The sequence below is a fragment of the Falco peregrinus genome, chromosome Z (genome assembly GCF_023634155.1).
Source record: "Falco peregrinus isolate bFalPer1 chromosome Z, bFalPer1.pri, whole genome shotgun sequence".
In the NCBI taxonomy this organism is placed as follows: Eukaryota; Metazoa; Chordata; class Aves; order Falconiformes; family Falconidae; genus Falco; species Falco peregrinus.
The window spans coordinates 22,741,298-22,766,484 of NC_073739.1; the positions used below are offsets into that span (position 1 = coordinate 22,741,298).

A 25,187-nucleotide genomic window follows, 5' to 3' on the forward strand; every position below is an offset into this window, starting at 1 on the left:
CTTAAATAATCTGAGATACTTGTCCAATTCACATTGCATTAATAGCTTCACTTTGCCATTAACATATTTAAATTCAGTGAACCAGTCTTCTGAAAACCCATAGGAATTTTGCCAATGGATTTCACTTAACACGGAACAAGGCTTAAAAAAAAATATTGCATATCACTCTGGTTTAGAGAAAAATAACTGCAAGTAGATTCATGTTCTATTTTCTAATTCAGGAATGTTCTTGATTGATCAGCCTACAAGCTCTGAACAAGTATAACATCACCGTTTTTGGAAGCATGAGTGTAGATGATAACATACACCAACACTTGCACAGTTAAAAAATTAACAAAGTCAGTCATGTATCATGGCCCTGACTCCAAATGCATTGTTCGTGAGCACTGCACATCTGAGAAGACCGAGATCCCAGGAACACACCCCAGCAACGATGGAGGAAAAAGGAGAACAAGCTTCTTTTTTAAAAAAATCATGATGTATTCCCTCTGATTCAGTCACCCAAATACAAATGTCTACAACATACTACAAATGTTAGAATGTAGGGTATTTTTAGGAAAATATATTAAATAAATCAATATAAATAAAAGTGAAAAAGGTGTCTGTATTTCAGTCCAGAAATACCATGGAAGCTTTACAGAAAACTAGCATCAGGATTTGAGAATTCCTGTGTTTGGGGCCACAATGGGGAAAAGCCTTGTCACTTGCAATGAATTTAGAAGGCAAAATTTCATTCCCTTTAGAACTCTGTTACTTTTTCTTCGACTAACTTTTTTTTTTTTTTAATACATAAAATCATTTCAAGAAGTAATACTAAGGGCGAGTTGCTCAGAACAGAAGGCAGGTGAACACATGCAGCCTTCGGTCTGACTCTTTGGGGAGAACTGCGTGTGACAAGTGCACCCATCTCACAGATTGAGCCAAGGGGTGTCGTATCAAGGTGTATCTCCCTAGTCCCCGCTGTAAGCATCACTCCAGTTTGGTGTGTTTCCTGCAGCACTTATTTCCTGCAGTCAGCAATACAGATCAAGTCAGACTCCTGCTAAGAGAAGGAAGCTGCTGTTTCTGAACTTAAGACTGATGTAGTATTTCAATAATATTCCAGAAGGGCTGCTGATGGGACCTTTCCACTCACTGGGCACTGGTTTGCAGCATGACACAGTATTAGGGTTCTCTTTAAGTGCTGTTCAACTTTGTTGAGGGTTTAAATATCCAATGTTTCCATAGGAATTAGGGGCTTGTGTACATCACAGAGCTGTACACTGTTGGGGATCCTTTGAATAAGTCATTTTAATGTAAGGCTTTTTCAGCTCCTCTGAAAACAAAACAGTACCGAATTACCTGTAAATTATGCAAAGCTATGAGACCTACCAGCAGTAAAGATTTGCCTGGGGAGCTGTACTCCCCATATATATGTTAACTATATGGGGATACAGCACAGCAGAAGTTCTAAGCATAGGCTGGACACTAGCATGATATCTGTGCAATATGTATGAGTGATTTGCTGCAAATCACTTACCATCTCAGCTACAGAACAGCTGTAGCAAAAACTATAGTTGATTTTGAACTTTTCAAGACAAAAAACTACCCAAGCAAAAAAATGTATTGAGAAAACAATTTAAAAGAGGGAGGAGCACAGAAAAAGAAAACAAGGAACACACAATGTTTTAAAAGCACCTTCTGATGTTTCCATCCATATAACCACTAATTTCTTTAAACTGTGCAATTCCCCACACAATAACTGTTTCCTGTAATTGACCTTCTAGACTTATAATTTTAGGACTCAATTGTAAAAAATAAATAAAAGGAACTCTTTAATGTCTAATGTCAGAGTATAGTCAGCCTATCATGCATTTATTAGCACTGAAGTGACAATCATGATGCAAACTCCGCACTGTGGCCTGATATCCAGCTCAAGGAGCAAAATAAAACAGTAGTAAAGGCTAAATCCCAATTTCAGGGTGTATTTTTCAAATACATTAAGCTATTGGAGCAAAACATTATATTCTGAAATTATAAGAAATTGATTTCTGCTTCAGTTATGATTGTAATTTCTAAGGACTGCTTTTAAGGTATTATGACAAATAGGCTTGACTCCCTTTGAAGTAAAATATTCTGAATAGTTTAAGGTGTTAGTTAAAATGGGAAGGAAAAAAATGAATGACCACATTTAAAAATGCAAGAACCACAGGATGCATCTTTGGATCCAGTGATGAAATAATGAAAAAAAAATAATCCCATAAAGTGCCCTCTTATCTGAAAGAATTTGGAGTGCGTATAACCATCCTTGCTGAACAGGAGAAAGATCATTCCCTGAATTAGTTTTACACATTCAAGATTAATGTGGGGGAAAAAAAGAAAAGACAATTTGTCCTTGGAAGCAGGTAAGTACTCCTTTGTAAGTATTCTCATTCTCTTCAGACTTTTGCATTTATAGAAACAGTTTTCTTGGCTCACCATTCTTATGAGACCTTGGAACTATACATGAGCTTTTCCACTTCATTCTGTTCTCATACCATGTTGTACATATAAATCCTTTGTCAATAAAAGGGAATTTAACCTAAAAAAAAAAAGTTTTCCTGCTCTAGTTAGATGACCTTAAAAAAGAGATGTAAGACCTTTTTTAAGTTAGCAAGGAGATTTTTTTGGTGCTTGTTATTTAACTTTTCGTCTTTTGCACTCCATTCCCCCAAGTTGGGTCTGCTATTTTTGGCCTAGAGAAACACTGATCTATCTTGGCTTGCTACATTTTTGTGAAAGAATGAATATACACACTCAGTTACTGCACCAATTATTGTTACTTTCCATAGCTATAAGGCTAATTCTGTAAATCCAAACAAACTGATAAATATGTTCTTACTTGTAGTCTCAAAATTCTTTTGCTGAGAATACACAAACAGCATTGTTCCAGAGGGAAGGAAAATATGGATTTAAAAGAACAGTGATCAAACTCTGTAGGCATTAGAAATATGCCTCTGCATCCTCCATTAAATGTACATAAACAGTTTTGTTTTCAAGAAGCTAAAGAATACGTCATTTAGCCGTTAATCCTTCTGGATACACCTAGCAAACCAATTTTTTTATTTGCATAACGTGCTCTTTTTTGGATCTCAATTATGTATATCAGACATTCACGGGTGTACTTCTGTGATGGACTCCCTTGTTGCCTTCACTGTTTGATAAAACAATAGACCTGGTGTCTGTTGGAAACATTTGCAACAAAAATGCAGCCAGTTACGTATGGTTTTAGTTATGAGTTAGTTGCTTTGAGATGTAAATATTACAAAAGAGTAACCTAACGTTTGCAGTTCATCTGCATTCAGTTGGCAAAACCAGAAATGAAGACTAGAAGGCAAGAGAATCATTCATTCATAGCACAGACTCAAGTCAAGATGATGACATGTCATCTTTGATCACTGTTAAACTACTAGCAAGAATCTTTACACTGGCACTGTGGACACTGCTAAAGGCAGTTTCCAGTGGAGTATGGCCTTGGGATTACCCATGCACTGTACAACCTCAGATAAGGTCCTCAAGCCAATCAAAGAAGTCACATACTGCGAGGAAATTAGATAGCTAAGAAACATCTTTTTCCTGCATGAATTACAACTGAAAGTCTCTGTGCATCCACCTGCTTGTATCATATGACCCCTTCACATTTGTCTAGCAGTGTCATGTATGAGCTGCTTACTGGAAGCCTTGTGATGGCATGGTATTTCCAAGAAGACAGATAGGTATTCATCTGTAGAAAACAAGAATGAACAGAGAGCTGAAAAGGGTTTCACCTTCACATATGAGGTGGGGTTTTTTGGTGTTTTTTGTTTGTTTGGGGTTTTTTTGTTAAAGCAAGGAAAGTATATAGAGCAGAAGCTGATGGGAGGAAGAAACGATGACTAAACACTCAGTCTGAACTGTCTTCATTGCCAGAAGCTAGAGAGGTACAAACAGAACCAAAAATGGTGCCAAAAATGTGTTCTCTGGGGAATCAGAAAATCCACTTCTGTTCTTAGTTCCGCTGTTGTAAATCCACAGTAACTCCAGGCATGTGATATGAGCTGTTCTGGACGTACAACAGTGTAACATGGGCACATGTGGCTCATGTTGCCCTGATACACAGGCACGTTATAGCCATGTGTGCATTCAGAAGACAAGGTTCTCCCTTTGCACAGAAAAAACTGAAGATCACCAGGAGTAATTACCTTCTACATAACCCAGAAAAGCAGCACACTTCTCACTGCAGAGGCAGGTCTTCTCCAGAAGAGCAAAGCAAGTTTGTCAGACTTTTCAATGACACAGCACTACACATACCAACTTTGTTTTGAGAAACCAAATATTTCTATTTTAACTGCTATAAGCAACTGACGACCACGCAGAGAGCTATTTCAGTAACAAGATCAATATGGGAGACTGAGAAAAGTAATCTGCTCACAGGGCTCATAATTCATATACAAAATAATGTATTCATAAGTGTTCCAGATGTGTGCCTCAGAGACGTTATAAACACAAACATCTATTGACTTAGACATAATAAAAAATTTAGATTTTCATTATGAAGCCCACATATGACAGATAGCAATACACTGATGCTGGCAATGAAAAGGCAGATATTAAAACCTATGTAATGTAATTTCCCTCTCAAAACAGATGTAAAAACCTGAGCAATAAAAAAGCAAGAATTTCCGGCATCGTGTATGTAGCAACACTTCGTACTTTCCCCATCTTTTGCTCTCAAACTCCCCCAGTCAGATTACTCTGCAGCCCTAGAAACCCATTTATACTCAGCTGGCTGCCCACCATCATTATCTGTACCACATTCTGCCCTTATGGACGACCTTAAACTGCAATCCTGGAAAATACCTTGCTCACCAATGCGAAGTGTCACTTGCTATAATTAGCATTCTAAGAGCTAACAATACAGCCATTAAGGCACTGAGAAAGCCACATGTCCTGCCTTAGTTCAGTTTATATCAAGTGATCAGTCAGATGACCATTAAAGCAGTGAAGTCTTTATTCAGACAGTCAACTCACCTGCTTCAATCCATAACTTATCTCTATAGGGTTTTCCTTATGTGGATAACGATGCTCTTTCATGTTACCTTCCTTGCTATGAAATGCAGTGCTTCCAAATCTCTCTTCCCATCCCCAGGCCAGCCTTCAATGAGAAAAATCTGACTTCACACAGAACAACAGTCTCCAAATCAGGCTGTGATTCACCAGCAACAGCTTTTGGTGAGCACACACAGCTTCACAGTAAGGATGCTGTCTCCTGTGTCTTTCCCCCTCACTGAGGACATGGAATAGCATAAGAATGTTTCATCTCCATTCCAAAATTTTAATGTTTTAATCTATTAAATCTTATCACCATCATCTTGTTCTAATTTGGATGGCCAGCTGAGTTAATAAGACACTGAAGAAATTCTAAAACCGCTAGTACGAAGTTTTATGTAAAACTACAACATAACAAAAATTAAAGAGCTTGGTGTTGGAGTGATGCTGCGAACCATTTAACACCTCAAATGTTATTCATGTAACCCCCCCCTCATCAAAACAAACCCACTTGACTGCTGCCTTAAATCCTGATTCCTGCTAAATTAGGGTTTCATGTATAGCATCAGGTGGAATAAAATGCTTCTAAAGATAAAACACATTTTCAGGATTGTTTTGTGTACATAAAATACTCTATTCCAACAAATAGTTTCCCTCTAGTTAAAACTGAGGGGGGAAAAAATCAACTTAAGAGCAGATGAACGAAATGTATTTTATTTGCGTTAACTAAACTTTTAACTACTGAGCAAATCAAAGCCATTAACACCTCAGGAGACATCTTTTGAGGACTATGACTACTACACAGCACAGAATGGATTCAGCCACCACACCTGTCCCTTCCCATGACCAGTGGTTATTGCATCTGCCTCCAGCTATACAAAAAGGGATACCTAGCTTCAGATAGCAGTGTTCAGAGCATTCTGATGTGTGGGGGTTTGGCATTTTCTTTTAGGAGCTTTTTAAAAAAATTGTACTCTATGGGCTATGGATCTATAGGTTTTTGGTGGACTAATTAGTAACTGGAATCCAAAGCTAAAGTATCATTCCTTTGGCAAAATACTTACATATTCCCTCAAGGGAAAATCTGAGGCAAAACACACAAAACTGGCTGTGCAACTAGCATGGATGACATAAATATCTAATTCCCAAAGCCAAAATCACAGAATCACAGAACGGTCGTGGTTGGAAATGACCTCTGGAGATCACCTAATCCAACCCACTGCTAAAGCAGGTTCACCTACAGCAGGTTGCACAGAGTCATGTCCAGGTGGGTTTTTAACATCTCCAGAGAAGGAGATGCCACAACCTCTCCGGGCAGCCTGTGCCAGCGCTCTGCCACCCATATATCTCTTTCATATGTCCCTGTTTTGAACACCTATAAAATTAACAATTTTGTTAAATGTGAAGGAACATAATCTTGGACTGGACTCCACTGACAGAAGGTCATTATGCTAGAGACATATTAATCTAACGTTCACTCTTATATTTAACTTGCTTTTAGTTGTGTTTGGTTTCGGTTTTAGAAGGCCCTAGCGGCTATCCATGTTACTGTCCAAACCATTACAATCACTTCAAGGACAGCAACTGCAAATTAAAATGTGGAAAATCCATGACTAGTTTAGCAGCAAGCTGAAGAAAATTCAGTGCTTTTTTGCAATCCTGAGTTCAGTGTACCTGACCAAACAAAAAAGCTTCCCCCCAGGATCACAGCAGAAGTGCCTCCATTTCTAAGTAGAAATAAACAAACTCACAAAATAAAAATCTTATGATAGTGTTGTCTTCACTCTCCCTGATTGGAAAAAAGGTGAAGTCTGTTTCTTTTACTTTAGTATTACTTCTACACTACAGCCTCTTGTCCTGCCTTCTTTACACTAACAAATAAACTTTTATAAATAATAAAAAACCCAAATACATGTTTTACAAACATGTGTATCAGACAGTAGTTAATATTTTTCAGTAATTTTTACTGAGGCACAAGTTTTATAAGCTTATTTTGAATGTGCATCTATTAAAAAGTTAATAAAACAATGACTAATTCTACTTTATAATAATAACAACAACAACAACAACATCATAAAAATATCATTATTAACTAGTGATATGTAATGGAGTGACAACAATGGATGATGACGTTATTTGGAGCCACTTCACAGGTGACAATTTGGGAAATGCCTGATGCAGACACTCAGGAATTCCTGAGCAGTAATTCTGTTGGAAAAAAAACCTGGTGGGAACACAGGTGAAGAATGTGACACACAGAGGCTTTGCACAAGTCAGTTAAATCTGAAACAAGAACATGCTTATTAAAATACAACTATTATAGATCGAGTCAGAATCTAGGATGCTCTGTCTGCTTCACCTATGGGGAATATATTGAAACTATAATATGTCACTGTTAACATGGCATTTTCAGAACACTTAATGATTAGTTTTGCCGTAACACGAGGAAACAACTGACACAAAGCATCTACTGTAACAAACTACATTCTAAGATTCTGGCAATTTTATCAATAAAACCTACAACATCAACATGATCTCTACACTCATTTTATAAGATCAGCTATTTTATTTTGTAACAAATTGAGAAGTGATGCAGGGAGTTAACTTCCAAAAGTAACATAACCATAACAGTTGATGTGCAATTTAACTGCTGATTTAAATCGGCTAGCTGTCACAAATAACTCCACTAAACTCCTTCTAAAATGGGCAGACATGGAAAGGAAGAGGAAAAATAAAAGGGTCAATAACCTGCAGCAGAAGTGCCTTAATTGTGTTGAAGGTCTTCCAGTTTAAGTAAGGAGAAATTCCTTCCAGGATCAAAGAGCTGTCCTAGGCATTAAAGCTTTCATAGAGAATCATCCTCATTGTCTCCTCAGGAGTTAACCTATCTCATATTCCTAAGCAATCCTATCCAATAAGAAGCTAAGTTATTTTCTGTTAAAGCTGTGTTTGAGAGAATTTCAAGCTGTCAGCACTGATAGCCATTTATTCTGCACCTACACTGAAGTCTGTGGGAGGGGGAGGTTGGAAAGCGAGCTGAAATGAATGAAAGTCTGCCTCTAAAATGTACTTTTTCTGATTTTTAGGGGAAGAAAGAAAAGTTACATTACTGTAATTTTTCTGCTTGTTCCTCCTTTTTGATTTTGTCAACTCCCTAACAATACTTTGTACTCCCTTTTCTTTTACAGCATAATAAAACTCAAATTAAGAAAACTCCAAACATTTTCCAATGGAATTTTACATGGCTATTTTATCTATCTTATCCTCAATAAATTTAATTTACAACAATGAGAGCCGATATCAATGCAGAATATCAACAACTACTCTTAAAGATATTTTATGGTATCTGTCCACTGTGTTTTAGCAAAAATACCTAAATTTATATCGAGACACTGAAATCAAATCACAATGCCACAGTAAACAGCATGGCATAAACCTCTGCAGAACTCCTTCAGAATAAAAGGCAAAGCATTTCTGACAATCTGTAGCACAGAATACAATCCAACCAACACTCAAAATATCAAGGAACTGGAAACCCCATTCCATTAAATATTTAGGTCCCCTAAATCCAAAATTTAAGAGGCAAAACAAGAGAGAAAAATAGAAAGACAGAAAGAACTAAACAAGCAAACAACCTTACCTTTCACAAGCTCGGACAGTCCATGCAGCAATTATCCATAATGAGATACTAAAAACCAACAGTACAGTTCCTGGACATATTGTCATTAGAGTCTTCATAACAAAACGAGTATTGAAGTTTATCTTATTTAATGCTCCAATGCTTCTAGATGAGGCATCAGTGAAAAGTTTGCTATGCAAAAGCATAACTCTGGCAATAAGATATAGTCTTAAGAACATTGGTATAGATAAAATAATATCCACATCAGCTGTTGTTGTGGATGGAGCATAAGAAAAGGCGAGCCGGGCTGTCCATGTGAACGTATAGTTCCCAGGTATGGGATGGATAGCACACACCAGTATTTCCAAGCAGATAAAGAAAATACGCTCATAAGTCATGGCTATTCTCCAGTCATCTGCTCCATTGTCCACCATGAACAACTGAAATAATAAAATATAAGGTTAACTTTAGTATGTCATTAGCAAACTTTGTTATAAGTTCATTTAAAAATGCTATATTTTTCAGAGCTGCCATTGACCACCAAAAAGAAAATAAATATGCCATTTCAGAAAATGACATTACTACATCACTATGAAGTGAAACATATCTCTGGTTAAGGCAAAAAAAAAGAATTTTTTCATGCACTATTTTTAAAACTTTACATTGAACTGAATTTTTGTGTATTATTTACTAAGAATTTCTCATATATCCTTTAATTGTCATTACTGATAAAACAAAATGCCAGACCAATTAAGCCTTGTCCCTTCAAAATCAATTGCTTACACTAAGTTAACAAAATTGAGAAAAATCTAAGAAAGTGTGGTCAGAATGGATATCTAAATTACAACTTATAAATACTAAGATGCAATGTAAGCCTGCCCTAGAGCATATCGATGCTTCACCCAGGGTGCTATTACAGCTTCTGTAGAACTATCTAAGCTTTCTTCAAGCTTCAGGCACCAATACAGATCAATATAGGATGAAAAACTACATGAGAAATTGCACAAAGACTCAGCAAGATCTCTCATGGTGAAACACTGAAAAGCAAAGGCTGGCAAATATCAGAGTAGCCCAGACAGACAGGTGATGTCTACTAGTAGCTGAAAATTAAATGCAGGCGTTGGTTCTTTTACAAGCAAGGCCTTCAGTTTGCCACCAAAGAACTGAAACATTTCATAGTAAATGTTGATCCTGGTGTTTTACTAAATAAAACCTTAATTAACCAGTATTTGTCACTAGTAGACAGTAGTTGCAAACAGGCAACTCTTCTAAAAGGAACATAACCTGTAATGACAATGAAGATACAACATCGGACAGAAGACCTCCTCATCAACTCAACTATAGTCCAAAGCTAAACAAGGCTGTTCAGTATATATGTAAAGAGGAAATAAAAATACTTTTGCAGGATTTTTAAAATTAGATTATTCAAAAAAAAGGCTGAAAAGGAAATGTGCACAGAGAATGCACTCTTTCATGTAAAAAAAGTATTTTCAGCACACTACACACCATATACACTACACACCATATACACAGCCAAAAAACCCAATTACTGATGTGCACTGCTCTTTGCCTCTCTCTGTCTTTCAAGAATTTAGAAATAGAAGCCCGATTTCTCCGCATATGTTTCTTAGAGATTGAAGACCTCCTCCCAATACACTGTTTGTCTCTTCAGAACATTGCTCCAGTCTTTTGTTTAGAAAAGTGATAACCACAAATAAACTTTATTGTAGCTGAACTGATGCTAAAAGAAATAGAGAAATTAACCATAGTAAGAAACACAACAAAACAAGACAATTTTCTGTATTTGTAGAACTGTTTTCCAACCCTTTATGTTGCTTCCCTCCATCTTAGTGTATTGGGTGACTGTGACAAGGTTTTGGTACTGGAGGGGCTGTACAGGTGGTGTCTGCAAGAGGTCATGGGCTGCTCTGCAATCGACCCGCTGCAAGGCATACCTGAGGTCTTCAGTGAAGATGGCGGTGCTTCTGTGAAAGCATATTTAAGAAAGGGCAAAATGCTGCCCAAGCAGTGAAGAGTGAGAGAAAAAAAGTGTGAGAAACAACCCAGGAAATGCTAAGGTCAGAGAACAGGGAGGAGGTGCTCCAGGCATTGGAACAGAGGTTTTGCTGCAGCCCATGGAGAGGACCATGGTGAAGGAGGCATTTCCCTTAAGCCCGTGGAGAGGACCACACTGGAGCAGATATCTACACTACAGCCCAGGGAGGACCTCACAGCAGAGCAAGGTGGATATTTCCTGAAGAAACTGCCACCTACAGACAGCCCACACTCGAGCAGATTCTCCTTACAAGAACTAATGCCCACGGAGAATTCATGCCGGAGCAGTTTTAGCCTAAGGGCTGCAGACCATGGAGAGGGCCCACACTGGCACAGGGGAAAGGCGGGCAGGGGAAGGAGCAGCAGAGAGGAGCCGCTGTGGACAGGTTCCCCTCCACCATACCCCCCGCGCCACTCGCAGGGGAGAAGACAGAGCAGCTAGGAATGAAGGAGAGATGTTGAACCTGGGAAGAGGTCAGTAGGGCAAGGGGTTCTAGTTTTTGTCTTTGTTTCTCACCATCTTACTCTAGTTTTAGCTGGCAATAGATTTAAATTAATTTTCCCCAAGCTAGGCCTGTTTTGCCATTTGTAATTGTAAGGGATCTGCCCATCTTTATCTCAAACTCATGAACTTTTTTATCTTATTTTCTTTCCTTGTCCTGTTGAGGAGGGAGAGTGAGAGAGCAGCTGGGTGGGGGGTCTGGCTGCTGGTCAAGGTCAAGCCACCACTACACTTGCATGTAGCTTTTACCTCTGCTGCAACACCATTAAAGCCAAAGAAACCCAGTGCTGAATTAAGCTAAAAACACTCAGTAAATTCAATGTGAATGCAACATAAGCACATAAACTTTCTCTTACCTGTGGTCACTCTGCAAACTTTTTATGTTAAATATGTGAATTGATACTAGAAGGCCAATTTATGTATGAATGTACCCATGTATGTATTACCAAAAAGTGCTGGTTTCCACTTAGCAAATGCTATTCAGTATGAAGGGCCAAACTTTCAAAGTAGAGTAAGGCTCAAGGGCATTCGCTTCTTGTGACTAGCCTGTAAATGCTGTTGGTCAGATCACAGAAGTGCTACAACAGTTATGAAGAGGTATTCAGAACACTCAGAATACAGATGGATAGTAACCAGCTTAACTGAAAAAGAGATAGATAATATCAAATCTCTCAAATGCTGTGTGGGTTTCCGAAGAAAAGAATTAATTAACAACATAATTAAATATTTCAGTTCTCAGATAAGTAGCAAATAGGTGTCAAACTGGCAGCAGTTTAAAATGCCTTTTAAAGTTTCAAACTCTGCTGAAAAAAACACTGGTCTTTTGTCCTACCTTTTTACCTACCATCTTCACAGATTTCTAAAATTCTACATGCAGAAAGGCAATTCAAGAAAAATGATACCTTAAGTACTGATTAAATTTAAAAGATGAGAATAGAATAATGTTAAACTTAGTCATTAAAATTTGATCTTTTGATTTTCATAGAAGGCTTTTTTTTTAATAACTGAGTTTTTAAAAAACTTTAAGATGTCATTATGGAATACATACTTGATAACATATTTGTCAGCAGAAGGAATCCTAATATGCTACAAAAGAAAGAAGTTTCTCAGTAGTGCTCAGTGGAATAGTTACGTTTGCAGACACAGATCCCTACCAACTCTCCTTGACCTCAGCTGTGCCAGTTTCTTTTAAGGAAAATAATATTTTAAAGTAATAAGATCTTCAACTGTCATATAATAAGATTTAGGAGGTGAAAACACAGAAGGTAGAAAACACCAGAAGCCACAAATGACCACAGATCCAGTACAAAATTTCTATTTCATAAAAACATTAACATTTCAAAATCATATTTATGAGGAAGACTTCCTTACAATCTGAGTCTCTAAATTCAAACCGATGGGTATCAAACACTCTGGAACAAATATGGGCCTCTAAAACAGGCTGTGAATACCAATTAAATTGGCACATACTGAAATGACACAGAAAGTAGTACAGGATTTCATGTACATTTTATATACCTGCAATTATGCAACCTACTAAATGCAATTTTCTATTTTAATTTGGAAAATACACAGGTATTTGTGTGTGCCTGCATGCTTGGCTAGATACATTTCCTATTTGGAAAGTGAGGAAGGTAAATGAATGAAGAACAGAAAGAACAGCTGAACAGCATAATTTAAAGGGTACACATAATCCTCTTTGCTGCTTTCAGTCAATCCCATTATAATATTGATGCATTGATTTCAAGATACTACTCCCTGTTTGAAAGGAGAATGATGCTAACAAAAAGGGAACATAACAAAACAGTGTTCAAACTCTTCATGTAGAATTGAGTCCTGCAAAGAAAGCCAAATTCCAGCCAAGGTCAAAGATGTTATGCCTGTTCTTAGCTTTCAAATTTCTTATAATTATTCAGCGTTGAAATCTAATGCAAGTACTTTATCAGTGTTCTGCAACATTCTTCAAATACAGTCCTCTCATATACCTTTACTAAGTCTGCACTCTCAGAAAAATTTGGAAGTTATTTTCACCTGCAATTATGTAATATATTTCCAGCATATTGTATGTAAATGTAAGACATAAATAAATCTTTAACTTCAAATAATATTTGTAATGCTACACAGTTGAAGACATAAAAATAAATATACCATAGATATTTATAGGTATGTGTATATTTACATAATGCTTTGTTAAATTTATATAACACCAGATGAGAAAAAGAGAAACAGATTCAAAGTAGAAGATTGCACACAATGACAAATCAGATCAGAGTCTCCCTGAAACTACTTAAAACAAAAGTAGAGAAGTTAATTTTGTATATCATCAGTATATCAAAACAGGTTCATATCAGGCTGTCAGTGGATGTTGGTGAACACAAAGAACAAGAAAACTAGCTATTTTCTAAAAATACAATCCAGATAAAAGAATAAATCTGAAAACTGTATCACACTACCTTGCTGTGATACTGTGGGGATACATTAATACAGGAGTAAAAAGGAAAAAATAAACAGTGATAAAGTAGCATCAGCTGTACTCCTGGAAGCATTCCTTGCAGAGGGGGAATCAGCTGTACTCACAAACATATTGTGCAATTGCTTAATTTAAAAATCCAAGTTTAAAATTGTTAAATACTGGAGTCACTTAAACCTTACACTGAACGGATGGTACTATGATTCAGAGCAGCAAAATATAACCTTTGGGGCTGCTGATTTACTAAAATTTTTCATCAGACAATTTTCTGTAGTTTGTAGTCCCCAGAATATAATTTATACAACCAAAAAGACCATTATGGTACTCAGAGAGGAAGACTATACTGTTTTTGTCACAGTACTCCAGACAGCCAAGTTGTTGTCCCACAGCACCCCATTAAGTACAAATGATTTTAAACCACGCGGTGGTAAGAGATAGATATCTCAAGCTTTTAACATAGTTTCCCCTAACTGGGGAATGAAAAAGACTTTTTTCCATCATCAGAAGGCATGTAATAAAATGGTCTGTGAGTTATGTAAGGCCCTGTCCTTGACCTTGGAGAGCCTGCAGGAGTTCCTGTGGGCTGCTGTACTCCTCATCCTAAATACAACGCCACAAAGCAGAGACTTTAGTGAGTTTAAGTTGTAAGTAAAGTCATGAGGCATCAAATACCTTCTGCATGCAAAGCACAGAAGGCAAAGAATATGTTTTTCACAAAACTACATGAAGGATTGACTATCTTACATTATCCAGAATGTTTCCCACATCCAGAGTTCCTAGTAAGTCCTTAGAAATTTATCCACAAGGTGTTGTGGATATAGCTATCTACTGAATGAAACATGCTTAGCTCATCCAAATGGGGAAGCTAGACTGCTCTATCACTCGTACATGTATACATGCATACACACACACTCAGTTACAAAAATGGTAATTTAAACAGATGACTTCAAAAGTCTGGTACTCAGCTTCAGCACAAAATTGATTATTTGCATAGTATATTATATTTAAATTTTGCATCTCCATGCAAAATGAGTTTTTCATAGTTATTGATGTTTTGCTATAAACATTGTGCATGTCAATACATGTAAATAAAGCTTAGTGTATGCTGGTGGCTAAGCAAGCTCAAAACTCTTCTCTCAAAGACTGCATTTATATCTTAGCATCTTAGGAAGGGATGTGCAGAAGAGGCTCAGACCATTTACAGTCTTTGTGAACCATATTTTCAGAAGTGCAGCATCAGTAAGTTCACATTAAAATACATCTTAGTTACTCTGACAGGCCACACATAACCACAACCATTTCAAAAAAACAGATGTGTTAAACAATGCTTTTATCAGATTTGTCTATGTATTTTTGTGACTTCTGTCTCTCAGATCATTACAAAAAACCTACCCCAAATACTCGATGAGATTTTTTACACAGAAAGGACATTTATGATCACAGAAACTAACAGAGTTAAATTCTGCCTAAGCACACAGTTAAATTCTGCCCATCCATATTTCCCTTCTGTTTTAAATCACATACTGACAGTATTCTTTTTAGCTTTCTGCAAAGATATTCAAAGGTCTCATTCAAAATTTTGTAATGCTACTGGTCAAACTTTCAGCTTCATCATTCATCTCAAACAACTGTGAAATAGCTTAACCCCCTGACAGCCTAAAACAACAAAAATCCATTATAGTACTCAGCAATTGCTAGGATATACGTAATTTCTTTTCATATAGGGTTATCCATATAAATGTATGTGCTCCAGGGGCACAAAGAAGGTGAGATGCTCCCCAAAATGGCATTCTTTTTACCCAGTAGCTTTCTATGCAGGTACGATTGCTAAGAACTGAAATTCAAGGACAACAAAGAAAAAAAAAAAAAAAAGTACATTCCAAGATAATCAGGTTTTCTTTCTCAATGCTATGGAGAAGGACCACCTCAGGAAAGCGTCAAACTAAGAAATCATCACAAGCTTGTAAAACTAAAACAAACCCCAAAGAATTAGGCAATTAACTTATTATTATTAGTAGAAAGAGCTGATTAAAATATTAATATCAGGACAAAAGATTTTTCACTTTCATTACTAAAAAGATGTATCACAAGACAATGTCCTATTAAATCTAGTTTGGACTCTTGCGGGAACAATCATAGCTGAGCTTCCTCAGATCTGTTATCAACCAGGAGATATTTAGTTATATAATTTTTTATGAGCCTTTGAACCAAATCAGAGGTCCAGAAATAAAAGTCCATCACTCAGGGTTACTACATTCATTTGAGATACTCAGTAGATCCACCAGTAAGTCACTAAATTAAACTGACTGAATCAGGAGTTTTTATGAAGTCGATGTGTGTTGACAGGTATTTCTTCATTTTAACAGTCTTCATATTTTAGCAGCTATTTCATTATACCAGAGTTTCAGTTTACATTTTTCCCCCTCTCCAGCTGCTTAAAACACAGTAAGTTCCTTAAGTTACCACATGTAAGCAGCTTAATCCAGCACCAGCAGCTCCCAAAAGCTCCTGTGACTGGGGTTCACAGTCAAAAATGTTCTCCAGGCAGATACAGAAGGAGCGTGACTTAATAAAGCTCTGAATATTGCTTAAGGGAAAGAAGAGTAACAGAGAAGGAACAGTTGAGATAGGTCTCCTGCGTGCAAAATTGGAAAATGGGACCAGTTCACTGAAACAGCATTAGTCTTCTTTTATACAATTTTTAATTTTGTTATTTAAAAAGCAGGAAAGAAATAACAAAGAAAATAAAAAGAATAAGCATATTACTGCCTAACATGAATTTACTAGACAATATACTGGGTGACCCAGGGCAATCCAGAAGAGTGGCTTCATGCAGTTGACAGAGATGGAATGGAAAAAACACATAGGTTTCAACCAGAGCTTTTCTCTCCAAGAAGCCAAGGACTGAGCAAGGTTATCTGGACGTAGCCAGCCCTTGGGAAACATTTCAGCACTTAACCTAACCTAACCTAACCACATCACAACTTACTCAGAACTCAGCTTCCATGAGCCACCACTCCACACCACCCCTTGCTTCTGCTGGCCTGTTCTGGCTCACTCTGCTTGCTAAGAGAGTACAGCAGGACACAAGCTATGCCAGCTTTATTACATCTAAAAGGGAAAGCTGCAAAGAAATACTGAATTAATTGCTCAGGTTCCTTTTGCACTTTCACAAATATAAACAAACAACCACACTGAATAAATCACTATGCAAATTAAATAATCCCAAAACAACAATAACAATAATATTTAAAAACCTCTGGTCTTTTAGGTCTGCTACAACTACTACACTGATCTTGTCAGCACAGGGATGGAAACACTCATTTCAAAGTCAGGGATGAATTTAGTTTTGTACTGAAGCAGCAGTTCCAAAACTTCATCTAAGAAGAACGCAGCACATCTTCCCACAAACTAACTGATGTTTTAAGGAACTAATTTTTAGAATGCATTTTTTAAGAAACCTAGTGGTCTGGGTTATATTTTCCCACAATTAAAGTACTTCAGAAATAAAGTAACTATGATTTTACACTCTTCTTGCAGAAGCAAAACTCACTGGGGAGACCTACCTACATTTCAATATTTTTTACGTTTTTAATTCTAAACTATTATTTTACAATTCTTCATTTAGGATTTGCTTTTCTTCAAAATTTCAGTACTAAAAATAATTTGTTCTACAGATCACTGCACAAAGAAATGCCATCTCCCACAATGGCTGCCGTCTGCCTCTGCTCCCCATGTGAGAGAAGCCTCACTCTCTTCAGAGATGATCAGCTTCATTACTCCTAGGAAAACTGAATTTTCTTTAGAAATTGCCAATATTTTTGCAAGTGAATAGGAGAAACAGAAGTTAAGGGAAGAAATACCAAACCCGAAGCTAGATAAAATGAGCTCATTCATTCATTCTGCCAAAGGAGTACACCAGTGACTCTAAACTTAGGAACTTTTAAGGGATATTTGGTACCAACACATCATATGCACAAGAATCGATCTTCCAAGTTCCTCCTTTAGTGTTTACTTATGACACAAATTCTTCAAGTACGAGAAAGTTTGCATGTTTGTTTTTAAACTGGCTGAATTTTTATTTAACTGACAATGTGTGAATACACATCAGCACCACAGGAATTATAAGAAGTCCCTGTAGTGTTTTTACTGTCTCAGAAACACAGTTGAACTGGGAACTTCATTTAAGGATATGTTTAATATAACTCCAAATACAGAAATGCAAAATCTAAGTACTGAAGCATTGTCCTGAAGCAAGACCACTTCAGTAGGGGAAACTAAGAATTGGACCGCAGAAGAAGCAGAGTGGAGTTAGACGTACTTGTGTACTTACGAATTCTAATAAACAGTCATGCACTAATCCTAAGTGTACAGAGGCATTCCTGCAAGAACCGCCTCTGTAAATCACCCTGGCAAGTAAATCTAGGAGGCAGCAGCAATCAAGCAGCTATTTAGTTAGCACCTGTTACTCCTGAAGGCCTAAACTGGGCTTCTGTCTAAACCACATGGCATTTAAAGTCTTCAAATTGCCTCAAAGATTAAGCTAAAATATTTTTAAGAAGGTCAACTTTCAACATCAGGTTAAACATACACACCAGTTTCTTTACAGGTATTTAACTGTATTTCTTTATAGGTAAAATACTGTTTTACTTTATCACTACCGATTATGACTTCAGCTGCTTCATCAGAAAAAAAAACCCAAAAAACTAATACAAAACCTCCCCCAAAACCAAATCCCAGCACATTCTGTCAAACACCTCTTAGCACAGTTCTTGTGGCTGCCCCACTAATTACTTGAATGCTATATCTTCATGAAATCTGTCTAGTTCATAGCAGCTCTCTCAATTAAAAGATGATCTGTCCTCAAAGTTGTTTTTTGTGGTTTTTTTAAGAAGCACACCAAATACAAGAAACAAGTTTGCACTGAGTGCTGCCAATCCCCTTATCTTCCACAGTTTAAACTTAAAACTGCTATTCAAAATGTTTTAGAAAGCTTTATTTTCAAAACCATTATGTTCAGTGGGACAGTCCCTGGCAGAAAAAATTCTGATGTGTAGTAGTTAACACAGGATGATACCATCCCCAACATACATAAAAAGTCACAGGTGAAATGCAAGAATTATTAATTTTGGATGAGCTGGCATCTCTGATCACAGCCTGGATATATAAAAAACCTGTTCACCTTTTTTTATTTTCCCTTCCAGTGCCAAATGGCAGGGGAAAAGAATCATCTGCTAGTGTACAGCCACACTGGTAAACTTCTCATCTGGCTCTGCTGCATCCCGTTCTGTTGCTGGAAGGTAGGCAAACGTCTGCTCATGCATGGCTGCACATAAAGATGGAAAACCAAACATTTTCCTATCTGACAACCAAATTTGGAAAGCAGACCGGCCATGGGTAGTCTTTATTATTTTTTTTTCCTTAAACATATTTTGCCATTAAACTACCTTAAAACCATGTGGAAGCTAATCTGGCAATACATCAGGCCCAGCACTGGTCTATCCTACCACATAAAGATTTAGTTATTTTAAACTCTCAGACTGCAGAAATCACAACAGAATGCAAATTATTGGCTTTCACCATGAGACAAGCCCAAACCTAAACGAGACCAAAAGGAGAAGGTGGGCTTAGTGTGAAGTCACTTTACTCATGACACCACTCAGATGATGGCTGTGCTCAGTACCAGTGGTCACGGGGTGCCTTTTCAGCTATACTAGAATCTGGATGGGCAAGAATTTCTGTTGCATAGACCATTACTTATGCAGAGCCCATGAACAACTCTTGGGCAGTACCCTGCAAAGGAATCTATAACCAAAGGAAAACACTACAATATGGGTATAGTAGCTGCATGTCTAAAACTGAATTTTACAACTGTTGTAGACAGCAGCTCTGTGGGCAAAGGAAAAGTGGGTAAAAAGCATCTTTAGTTCATTCATGAATCAAAATCTGTTCTAGAGTTTTCAAGTTTTCTTGAAAAGATATTTTAATAATGACAAAGGTGTTAAGGATAAAATCCTTAGCATATAATGAGGATGCTCTAACTTGAAAGGCTCTAAAGATCCCATAATTTAGATACTCAGAAATACTGATTCCCCTCTGGAGTTAAAATACACCTCTAATGTGTATGACTGGTGTAAAAATGGTAACTAATGTTTTATCAGAAATGCAGCAAGAATACTGTTGAAGAAAACTCCATTAAACCTAGGTGCTATCAGTGAGTGCTCAGTGATCGTTTTTGCTAGTTGTATTTATTATTTGTTTCAGGTAGGAAATGATTTATTTTGTGCTGTGTAGCCACACCTGAACATTTAGTTTTTCTCTAGTTTCCCGGACTGAAAGAGTTCTATGTATGTGAATTTTATGGATGCAATGGTACAGACTGAATCAAAGCTACTATGCAATTTTTATTTTTAATTACAGACATGGCTTATTCACTGGCTACAACAGATCTTATTCTTAACACAAAACAAGAAACACCACTCACCAGCTGGGATGAGTCTTTATTTAATTAAGAATGCTTCATAATGCATTATATTAGTGGAAGACACCACTGTCAGAGGTCAGGGGTAGGCCAGCTATGTATGTCTGCATACACCTGTAGTAATGCTACAGAAGCTGCAGTGCTATGGAAGCTGGAATAAACTGTAAATTGTAATAGGAATAAAATGCTTCATAAAGATTCCCAACAGATTCCCATTAGAACATACCGTGGAGTACTGCATTCATTTTACATTGCCGTGTTTGGGATATCCGCTAAAGCATGCAAATAATTCTTGAAAATTATAGGCATAGCTGAATGGCAACAACGTCTTGTTTACATGACAAATGACAGATCTGAGCATAAGACTACAAGGTAGACAAGCTTGAGCTTTAAATGTAGTTATGAAGCCTTCCTCAGATTACTTCCACAGCACTTGAATTCCTGATGTCAGTGTTCCCTTCTGTAAAAAAGTCATCTAAATGACAGAAAAAACTGAGGATTCATTCAGGTGATTCCCTTTGACAACGAAAACTACCATATAAATGCTTATTTTACATGCATTTCCTTCTTATCTTACACGTATTCATCAAACTACAGAACTGATGTATAACTGTTTATGGAAGACACAGCTACACTCTAAAATACTAGACGCAGCAGTATTTACTGCAGACTACAGGTAAGAAAGCCCAGAAAGCTCTTCACCCAGGTGACAAAGTCTGTGGATATGAGCCCACATATATTTATTTCTCAATTATTTTTTATTTCAAATAAAATATATTCCAAAAATATATTTTGTACAAGCAAAAACTTTTCCTTTGCCTCCTCTATCTTCTTCTGAATACCCACACCCAGTATCAAGCTAGGTCCCTTAGCACAGATGTATCCTTACCAGCAGTGGTGGTTTTGCAAGACAAACTATACTTCAGAGTTAACACCAGTACAGCCTTTTAACGCTCTATTTTTGACCCTCATGGCTCCTGCCGTCTTCAGTAATTCCGTGATATGTGTTCAATTAGAATTCAAGAAACGATTCTGTTGGTCAATCACCAAACACAGAACGCAGCTCTTCCCTATTCATCAGGCTAGCTCTACAGTATTCGTATGCATAAAAGTTCAGAAAGTGTCACTTTGACAGAGCAGTTTTTCTTTTAATAAGTATGTCTCTTTACAGAAAAAAACCAACCCAGAGCAAATTACTCTTAAAAAGACTAAGAGTAGCAATTCTAAAACACAAAGATATTTAAGGTCAACCCTTTGGTTTTACTTTATATGGAATTCACAGGGGTATTCTACCTGTAATGAAAAGTTTTAGTATTTCCTTAAAAGGAATTTAATTCAGAAAGGTCTGTTGGTCTCCACCAAAATGAATGAACTAAGGAAGTACCTTAGAAGATAGACATACCCCTCTTCAGAATTCATCCTTCTCCACTCCTTCATGGAATATCTAACACATATCCTTTTGCGTTTAAAATGTCAGTGTAAGACTATGTTTATTAAGAACTGTTTTCACATAGATGAAGAAGTGCAATTGCAAGGACTGTTCAAGAGGGAAAAGATGAATGAATCAGTAAGTCACAAATGTGTGATACCCAGCAACTACATTAAAAAAGTATTATATAAAATACTTACGTATGATATTAACTAAACATTTTTGGTTGCAAAGGCCTGGGTTCATAAACACTAGCTTACAGCAAAAAATGTTCATATTTTACCACTCCCTTTACTTAAGAACTTTTTCTAAGCTGTAAAACATGTTCTGATGACAATCTCTTCTGATCTTCTGACAGCTATAAGAAGAATTTAATTATTTTATCTTTTATTATAATAATGGAACAAAGCAATTTATAAAACTTCATTAAAAATACACTGATACACAGGTATTTCACGTATCACATTCTTGAATGGAAGCTTTTCTACTCACATTTTCCAGTGTAATATAGTTTACATTATTAAAATGAATAAAAAGAATGAAAAATTATTTTAAATTCTATTTTTTTTGTGTGTTGTCATCATGTGTGACTTTTCTCTCTTCCAGAGGATAGAGCTGCGGAAACTTCCTCATGAAATTACTTGGTTTTCTGCATACTTTACAGTTTATTTTCAGTTAAAAAAAAGAAGCTGTACAATGACCAACATATCCAGCTTACCGGAAAGCTAATTACAAAATCAATTACAGCCTCTTCTCTTAGCGGTAATTTATGTCTTAAAAGGAGTTCCACAGCTCAGAGCAGTAATACTACCTCTAGTAAGGGAGTGTGACAACATCTTCCATCATAAAAATCAAGGGTGAAGACAGCTGATTGAAGTTGCACAGAAGCTTCCATGAAGCTTTTATTTAATTATAAATTAAAGTTCTCCCAAGTTGTAAGCAGCAGCTGTTCCTGTTCTGATCTTTACTCAAAATGGACCACAAATATGTCTCAAATCAAATTCTAAGTGCAGAATACTACATTTAGTAGATCACATACAAACCAGAACCAGAGTCACAAGAGTGTTAATCTACACTTGTCAGTCTTTCACTTAACCTCAGGCAAACCAGAGCTGTAGTCAAGTACCCGACAGAATTTTCTGAAGGCCCCACAGCTGAAGGATCTGACATGTAAAATAATTTCACATTAAGACGTGCCTACAGAATGCCTCTAAGATCATAGACAACAGCACCTCTGTTGATTTCAGCTGAACTACACAACGTACAGAAACCCAGAATCTAACCCTGGTTACAAATGTTCTCCTCCAACAGGGACAAAACCATACCTTCTCACACTTCATTATTCACTACTCTGTCTTGATAAACTTCTAATAGCCTCATTAAAAAATGCTTCAGAACAATGGTGCATATGAATAGATAATCCTAGGTATGGCCACGCCAGCCATCAGTGCCCTGACCATCAGGTACAACCTCCTCCTATGTTCTAATGGAGCCTGTTGGAAAAAAGGCATCTTCTATGTGTAACTTCAATGTAAAAGGCCTCAGATCCTTTTGGATGCTATACAATATTAAAGGATTTTCTAACCTGCCTTCCATGCCCTATGTATAACAGCACTGTATTTCAGAGACTCTGGGCACCTGTAACTTTTCCCAGGGCAACAGGTTCTACTGATATAATCTATTAAAAAATGTACTGAATGGATTAAACCTAAATAATTTCACAATACTCTAAAGAGTTACTTCAACAGATAGGGTGTTCATTTGATAGATATGGTGTCCTTGGATCCTTACATGATTTTCTGTTGTTCAATACACATGGAATGTGTATTAAACTTGACTGGTAGAAGGGAGTAAATTATTAATTTATAATCAGGATAAAAAAACGAGAGTTACTTTATCCTGATGAAAACTGCTATACAATGAGTTTGCTGTTGGCTGATCCAAGGCCTGTTGAAATAAATAGGAAAAAAAATGATGAATTCTCAACAGGCTTTAGATCAGAATAAAATTATCACTCAACATTTATTTCTAGATTTTCACTTGTTATTCAACAGATTTGCTCTCTGTGCTCTTAATCTAACTAGGGTTTTTTTTTTCTGCAGGAGTTTTAAGTCTGTGTGGGCAATCACTGGTATTTCAATATACCTAAGCAAGGGCGAGTTAGACTCAACACAGTCACAGATTGCCAAGACACCCAGTAAGATGTACACCTACCACCCCAGTGAAGGCAAAACAGTAACATAGATAAAAACAAATAAATAATTTGGCCTGCAGAATACCTATTTTACCTGTTTCTTAGGACAGAAAACTGTAAGGGAGTTCAACTTCCTATTTGTTATTAGTGCAACATTTTTACTGCGGAACTTTCAACTGATGCCAATAAGATAATGAAACTTCTGTGAATACTGTTTATTACTAGCATGCATTATGGAATTTCTTTACACAATAAACAGGTCAAGATATGTATTTATTGCCATTCTTAGCAGTTTCCTGAAACTGCCTGTTCCATTTCTTCAAGTTTTCAGGAACAGGGAAAATAAAAGTTTCTTGAATCTTCAGCAAGGTATGGGGGCTCCCAACTGTGATAACTTCCAATGAAGTTAATGAAAACGGAATGAGTTTAACTCCAAATCCATCAGTAGCATATTGTTTTCCCACCACTTCAGAAACACCAGGGATTGAAGGTGCTTTCTCCCTGGAGCCCTGGGAGGCTTTGCTGTGAAAGTAATGGCTTAACCTTAACCTTGGAGTTTGCAAGACTTTCCACAGGTGTTTAACCTAAGTATGAACTAGCAATACAGTTTGGAAGTGGTTAGAAATCTCAACTCACATTGAAAAAAAAAACACAGCAAAAAACACAAACAAGAAAAAAAAAGACTTCTATTCACTTCTATCAAATACCTTTCATGTTTCTGCAGGAGTGAGATCATCTGTATTGGGGAGAAGGAAAAGAGGTTCAGATTCTGTCCACAAGAGCACAGGTTAGTATTACTCAGGTTACTATTACTCGGGACAAGCAATATAAGGACCATGTTTATTTACAGAATGAATACACTAAGCAGTCCAACATCAAAGGAGGAGTGTCCTAGTCGATATATTCCTCCAATGACCACCATCTCTCAAGAAATACCAGGCTATGGTGGAACACCCAAAAAGAAACATTGAAGACCTCCTACTGGCAACCTCAGAGAATTTTTATTTTAATCCTTTGCTCTCAGTAATAGAAGGAAGTTCCAGTAGAACTTCAGGAGTGCATACTTAAAAAGCATTTCTATCTCCAGCAGTACTAAAGAGAGATAGAGAGGTCTATTTTTCAATAGAAGCAGAAAAACTGCAGCTTTATCATGTGAACTGCCACCAAACTTTCTTAAATTCCACTTTATTTATTGAACTAACAGCAAATTCCACTAGAGAAATGTGGAATGGAACAGTAAGTTATCTAGGAACTGCAATTTTGACTGTGTAACAAACAGTAACAAACTCTTCATGCATTAAGTGGATAATTTATATATCAAAAATAATTATCATAATTGGATCATGCTATGTTCTTAGCTCTTCCCTCTGCCACCTCTTCAAATGCTTAGC

At 36.9% G+C, this 25,187-nt stretch overlaps 1 protein-coding gene across 1 annotated transcript in view; it reads right to left on the reverse strand.

The window, feature by feature from the left end:
• The window catches only part of KCNN2 (potassium calcium-activated channel subfamily N member 2), a 78,817-nt gene that overhangs the window by 42,941 nt on the left and 10,689 nt on the right, over positions 1-25,187 (reverse strand). The window contains exon 4 of the mRNA XM_055791484.1: positions 8,687-9,105. Coding sequence (XP_055647459.1) covers positions 8,687-9,105 — 419 coding nt within the window. The remainder of the gene's footprint in view (positions 1-8,686; positions 9,106-25,187) is intronic.